Raw genomic sequence first — 6428 nt, 5'->3', positions numbered from 1 at the left:
CCCTGTATGTTTAACGGCTTTATTTTGATGTCAGGCTCAAAATATTAAAACATCTCATGTAGTGTACATAAAACACTTTAAAACAATGAATTTAGTTCGGCATAAAATGACAATATGGAACCACATACAGGGAGGAATCAGAAGTGCCATACTTCATTTGAAGATCAAATGGTTTGAAGTAACACAGCTCTTTTATGTTCAACACCTTCAGCACCATATTGGGGTGCATTCTGACCTTAAATGCATGATAATGGTCATCAAAACACAGGGTTTCCATCAGTTTTCCACAGAGCAATACAATGTCATCTTTCACAACAATACTTTTGATCTTATAAAAAACACTGGAATCTCAGACACTACCTCTGTACAGATGATAAAGTCAGGGCGGTACTCTGTACCATGATGTTTTATCCACTTAGCTGAAATAACACTGGTAGACAATGCAGCTCCAAATTTTAAAGCAATTTCTGGACCTTCTTTCAGCTCTCCAAGTGTCACCATCTTTCCTGGTCCTAAAGCTAATCTTTCGAGGCTAAAAGACTCCCAATACATGGCCATACAACTTTGGTGTTTCTTGGCCAATGTCATTGTAATGTTTTTAAAGCTTTTTAATTGCTTCTTAAAGAAGTTATGTTTGGCTTCGTAACGCATGCACCACATGTGCAGAATTGGGCCAATATTTCGCATACTGCGAGGGTAATGTATCATGAAGTGATGCTTTGGTAGGAGACTGAGTGTAGGAAATAACTGCTTAAAGAGCTGATGATGATGATCAATAATTAAATGTTTGAGGTAGATGGTCATACCTTCTGACAGCACTGGTGAAAACACAATATTGACAATTTGTAGAAGCAGAAGTAGAAGATGCCAGTAGCTATCACCCACCTGTACTAAATCGCCAAACATCAAAGGTACATTACGCAATAAGCACCAAGATTGAATTGCATTTAGTCCTAAATCATTACTGCCATCAAACAACTTTACCCTTGGTGGGCGATTTCGCTGCTGATTGAAGCCATAGTCAAAGGCATGTATTCTACCAGCAAGTTGTTCAGCACTTAGGAAGTTCTCCTGAATGTACTGCAGCACAAGTTTCACCTCTAACTGAGCAACTCCCTCCAAAATGCCATGCATGATATCTACAGAAAAATTGTTGGCTGTGTTGAAATATTTAAGTGAATTCAAGAGACAAGTGCGTTTCACACCACATACATGAGGTAGCGTAGGATCTCTGTACATTTTCACAGTGCTGCTTATGCATATCAAGAGTTCTTAGTGCAACACCAGAATCATCTTCACAGAACACACTTTCAAAACAATCCTTCTCAAGCAGACAAAAACGACAACAATATTGAGCTGCAAATGACTCCACGAACCCAAACAGACTATGCAAGCCAAGATTGTCCCCAGTGACCTGGATTACAGTGCCATGAACCAAGTGTTTAAACATAGGAAGTTTCAGTCCCTCTGTCTCAAGAACTTTCAGATCATTGACAAGTGGCTCAAGGATTGAATTAAAGCCATAACGCTTTGAGTCTTGTCCATGAAAAAGAGCACACAAATGAATATTGACCAACAACGAATTAAAGATTACACTAAGGAATTTTCCTCCAAAGTATATTGCACCTAATTTATGTACACCCTTTTTAGAGCCCAGGGGATTTGCAGTTTCAAAGTCATCATAAAACAGTTGAATTTGTAAGGCATCTTTTTCTGCAGAAAATAGGGGACATCTTTTAACATAGGCAGCATCGATTAAGTCTGCATACACACCTTCTCTGGACATATTCCTCGACTTGAACATGTCGACAACATGGTGGTTTTGAAAGATAGTTTTCAGTGTTTCCAAAATAGGAACATATGCAAACCTATCAGTTACAATGACTTGATCAAAAGTCCCTGTGATTTTGTTTCTTCTACTGTCAAATCTTGTGCCAAGCACCATTTCAACAGGTTCAACAGTAAGCTCTGTAAAGCTGCATCTTTAGCCTGAGAATGAATCTCAAAAAACACTTCCTCCATTGAGGAGACAAAACTATTCACAGTAGATTGGCTTAATCCAGCTGCCCTGAGCTGTGCAACAGTAGAGGCACACATATCCAAAGTGCTCTTATTTGAACTTTTCAACATTTCAGATGTTGTGGGTGTTTCTTCTACATTAGTTGACACCGCCTCCCCTGTAGTGCTAACTTCTTTAACTGCCACATCAGGCTGTAAATTAACATCAGTGTCAGCCTGTTAGTCGAAATAGTTAAGGTGTTTGGTATTTAAATGTTTTCTAAAACCTGAAAAAGTGCCAAACACACAGCCACAGTCACGCTGGGCACATTTAAGGCGAAGATTTCTTCCAGGTAAGTAACCATGGACTAACCGTAAATGCCTAACAAGCATGTTTGAACCAGTAAACTCAGCCTGACAGACAAAACACTTCATGATGGAGAATTAACCTTCAAGCCCTAACGAAGCAACCTTGTCCTTATTTCAGCAACTCTGGGACTTTCTTTGACTTTGCCAACATCTATATTGTACACAGTGGTTTGGATGAACGTGTACATGTTGTGAAGCATGGTGTTGTAAGATGTGCCAAACAAAATGTGCTTTAAACAGTTTTTCACCCCAACAGCCAGGAGGTAGGGTTGAGTGCTGGTAGTGATGGCATCAAGATGCTCTTGGATATTTGTTCCAGTCTGAAAAGACAAATACAGACAGGCAATAAGAATCAAGTGTTTCTTAAACTGGTAATTTATACCATAAAAATAGAAAAGAAACAAACCTTCTTGAAGACCACAAGATGCCTTTCTGCTTGAGAAGCCGACACCTTTCCTGGTCTCTTCCGACCCTGACCGGATGGTGGAATCAGATGTAATAGCAACAGAATCGCTGAGAGGTCACTGTCCCAGCCTGAAAAAAATATTTGGTTTTAATAAAGTTGAATCATCCTCATCAATAACAAATTTCAATGCAGCTGCATTGACAAAATGTTTGAGTAGACCCAAAATACAAAAGGACAGCTGTTCTGTGACAAACATTATATATCCTGTAAATGTTCTAATTAAAGAAATAACAGCTCACCAATGTCAGCATTAACTTCAGTGGCATCCTCAGGTGAGTCAGCTGCCAGCAAGAGTTCTTTCAGGTCACTGGTAGAAGGAAGACTTCGCCCTTGTTGGATAATCTTTCTTTTGAATGTTGTTGGCCACCTCTCCAGCAACCTGCCTGATACATCCTCACCAAACATCAGTACAAAATCCTGTTCGATCTGTAACAGGGATAGAGAACAGAGAATTACATCTGCTATTTGCAAAAAATAAAGTGTTTACATTGTCAACGTAATGAAAAATATTCACCAAGCCTTTGATATCTTTGAAACGTGGAAACACAGACAGTATGTTGCTTGACAGCAGGAGGTCAAGGACCATGCCGTGTCGATAAACAAATGTCAACTTCATTTTCTTCTTGACTGTGTCTTCATCAGCTGAATGTTTTATCAGAGAGATTGCTTCCTTGCACTCATCCTCACTCAGCACGTTCTCTGTAACAAACTGCAACTCTCGTCTGACAGTTGGTCCACCACACTGGTCTTCACCCGATGATCCATCTCCTGGTGCTAGACAATATGAAATACAACTTTATCAAAACTAATAACAACATTTGATAACCATTATTAATACAGAACCACAATTTGGAACTGTATTATATGTTTCCACTGAATTATAAATGTTACCTCCAGATGTTAATCGCCTCTCTTTAGCAGTGCATCTCTGTATGGTTTTAATCCTCCAGGCCAAGTACCCAGTGCCACTCTCGCCATCATAATAATGTTCCTTGGAGAGTGACATATACAGACATTTTGTTTATTAATTTATCAGTAAGTTATGTAACCATGAACAGTTGATAAGGACATACATTTTGGCAGGATTTAAAATTTTGATTTTAGTTGTATCAGTTATTACTGTTAGCTACTTACATAGCCATTTTTTGAGTACGGGTCACTGAGGTAAGGGAAAAGGGTTACAATTCCTCTGAAATACATTTCTTTTACCTGCCGTGGTGGTGATGTACTGCAAGATCAAAAGGAAAAGAACTAGTCAGCTTCCCTGGAATTAATAGAGATTTAAAATAATTTGAAAATGATAGTAAAAATCACAGGGCCAGAAATAAATTACCCATTTTTTTCTGTCATGTCAGCTACCAGTATGTTGACCATTTTTCTTCTGGTTTCATCCACCAGGGACTTGGTCCGATTGTACTCATTTATTATACGTTCTCCACCAGGTTTGCTTGTGAGAATGGATTCCACCAACTGGAAAACACAATAAAAACATTCTACATGTTGATATAACCACTACAGTTCAGAACACTTAAACTACAAACAAAAAAGACACTATTAGAAGAATGTGGAAATCTGTTAACTCTTACTTGCTTAGCTTCTGCATCCAGCTTCTGACGTTTCTGTCATGTTTTGGCTGTGTACAGGCAGGAGAAGGACCCAAACGCAAAACTCACGACAACGAAATTAAACTCAAAAAGCTGCTTTATTGCAGAATGGCATGGAAAACTAAACTGGGACATGGATGACTAACACACAGGGAAACACAGCCATGAGGGAGACTACAACACTGACAAAGAGAAACACGGGGCTCAAATACACAGAGGGATAACGAGGGAACAAGACACAGAAGGAGAGCACAGCTGGGAGCAATCAAGCTGGACGAGACAAGGGAAGCAAAGCTAGAAACACTGACATGAGACACGGACCTTCAAAGTAAAACAGGAAACACACTGACTGAACTCTAGACATGTAAACTTAACAGCAACTGGGGAGACAGAACATAGGAACCTGAAACATGGATACAAAAACGTCACAGTAGACACAACATGGAACACAGGGAAGCCATATTATAAAGCCAAAGAACTAAACCTATGAAAAACATAACTGAGACCTAGGGAAACAAGAAACAGTACAACAAAGGACTCAAAACATAAACCATAATATAAAAACACAAGATCTCTTCAAAATAAAACAGGAAACATGAGAGGCAGACATGACAACATAAGACAACAGACATGAAACACACGAAGGGCAAGGGAGACTTCACAGGGGTTGAAAACACAAGGGGGAGCTAATAAGCAAATGAACATAGGAAACCTAATAAGCTTAAACATACACTATAAACATCAAAAGAACTAAAACTCAAAACACTGGGTCATAAGACCCAGGATCGTGACAGTTTCCTCAAAGGGCTGTCTGAAAGGATGACCGTATCCTGTGAATCTGATGAATGTGGCGATGATAACTGGAACCGCTCAGGAGACACTTCTGCAACAGATGTTTCCAGACCTTAAAAATAGGAGCAAAACAAATCAGTTTATATGGTCCCTCCATAGACTCATTTTATACACTCTTTGATTAAACAATGTAATAATGACACTAAAAAAAAAAGACATCCAATGAAACACAAATCACTCAAACAAACCTGTTTCATATTTGATGGTTAGTACCCCGGTTGAGGGATCTGTTACTATATCCTCAAAAACATCCTCATCCAACTCAGTCCCTGAACTATCAAAAACTTTCACTCCTTCTGCTACGGCTGGCGCACCAAACTTTGCAAATGCTGGAAACAAGCACACAAGTTTGTGTAAACAAAAAGACATGACATTTAATGTTTTGTAGCTTAAAATGAAGATCATTTCAAGATACTTTTTCAAAAATGAGTCAGATAAACAAAGGCTAAATTATTAAGCGCCACTAACATGCTTGATAAGTGGTAGATTAAAAGGAGTGACACTCACATTATGCAGTTTTTTTCCCCACTAAATATACATTCATAACTAAGATGCTTCCAAAACACAGATCATTTTCAATTAATCATAAAATGCAGTTTGAAGAGACTAAATAACAAAAAGAACTTAAAGCCCCTTGTACACCTTTTTAATACAATGTTGGTTTCTTACCAGCAATCAAAAACTCCTTAAGGCTTGGCTCAGATACTCTAACAAATTTCTGCACACCTCCGAGTTTTGCTTTAAGCAGCATGCTTCCTGTAGACAGTAATTTCTTATAGTCAGTGCTCTTCATTGAACTACAGTAAACAGAAAATGTGAATATTAAAACAGTCCCATAAACAGCCTTGCAATGTGATTTCTTACACTGTATGTTACTTTTATGTCAATGTAACAAGGTGTCAAGATATAATCCTCAATACAAAACTAAAATAATAACTACTACTTTTTACCATTTGTCTGACCTAACTTAGCACTAGGGAGTCAGTATTTTGTTCATCTTTAGTTTAACATACTGAACAGTCTGGTAACCAAAATGGAAAAAGCAGCAGGGTAACTTTTGTCAATACCATCAACTCACAATAAATACAAACGCTGTCATCTTAAATTCAAACTACTAAAAAAAGCATTAAAAACTGAAT

The 6428-nt window shown here is 38.3% G+C and overlaps 1 protein-coding gene across 1 annotated transcript; it reads right to left on the bottom strand.

Moving 5' to 3' along the window:
• Positions 1-770: 770 nt before the first annotated feature.
• LOC146390176 (uncharacterized) lies at positions 771-6106 on the bottom strand. Its single transcript, XM_084923222.1, has 11 exons — positions 5959-6106; positions 5478-5618; positions 5217-5341; positions 4420-4452; positions 4167-4303; positions 3968-4061; positions 3725-3824; positions 3348-3607; positions 3073-3259; positions 2774-2901; positions 771-2687 (listed from the first exon to the last, which is right to left on the bottom strand). The coding sequence occupies exons 1-11, from the start codon at positions 6080-6082 to the stop codon at positions 2457-2459; spliced, it is 1560 nt and encodes a 519-aa protein (XP_084779348.1). The 5' UTR covers positions 6083-6106; the 3' UTR covers positions 771-2456.
• Between the last annotated feature and the right edge of the window lie 322 nt (positions 6107-6428).

This window comes from Perissodus microlepis, chromosome 3 (assembly GCF_051167445.1).
Source record: "Perissodus microlepis isolate ML-2025 ecotype Zambia chromosome 3, ASM5116744v1, whole genome shotgun sequence".
NCBI lineage: Eukaryota > Metazoa > Chordata > Actinopteri > Cichliformes > Cichlidae > Perissodus > Perissodus microlepis.
Note: the sequence above shows the minus strand (reverse complement) of the source record. Positions and strands in the feature narration are given on the sequence as shown.

What these genes read in the sequence shown, in the direction of transcription:
- LOC146390176 (XM_084923222.1), bottom strand. Translation starts at nt 6,082, where the DNA reads ATGAAGAGCACTGACTATAAGAAATTACTGTCTACAGGAAGCATGCTG. An exon ending in GACATGACAGAAAAAAATGG is followed by an intron (nt 4,062 to 4,166) that starts GTAATTTATTTC and finishes TTGATCTTGCAG; the next exon opens with TACATCACCACCACGGCAGG. An exon ending in TGAAGTTAATGCTGACATTG is followed by an intron (nt 2,902 to 3,072) that starts GTGAGCTGTTAT and finishes TATTTTTTTCAG; the next exon opens with GCTGGGACAGTGACCTCTCA.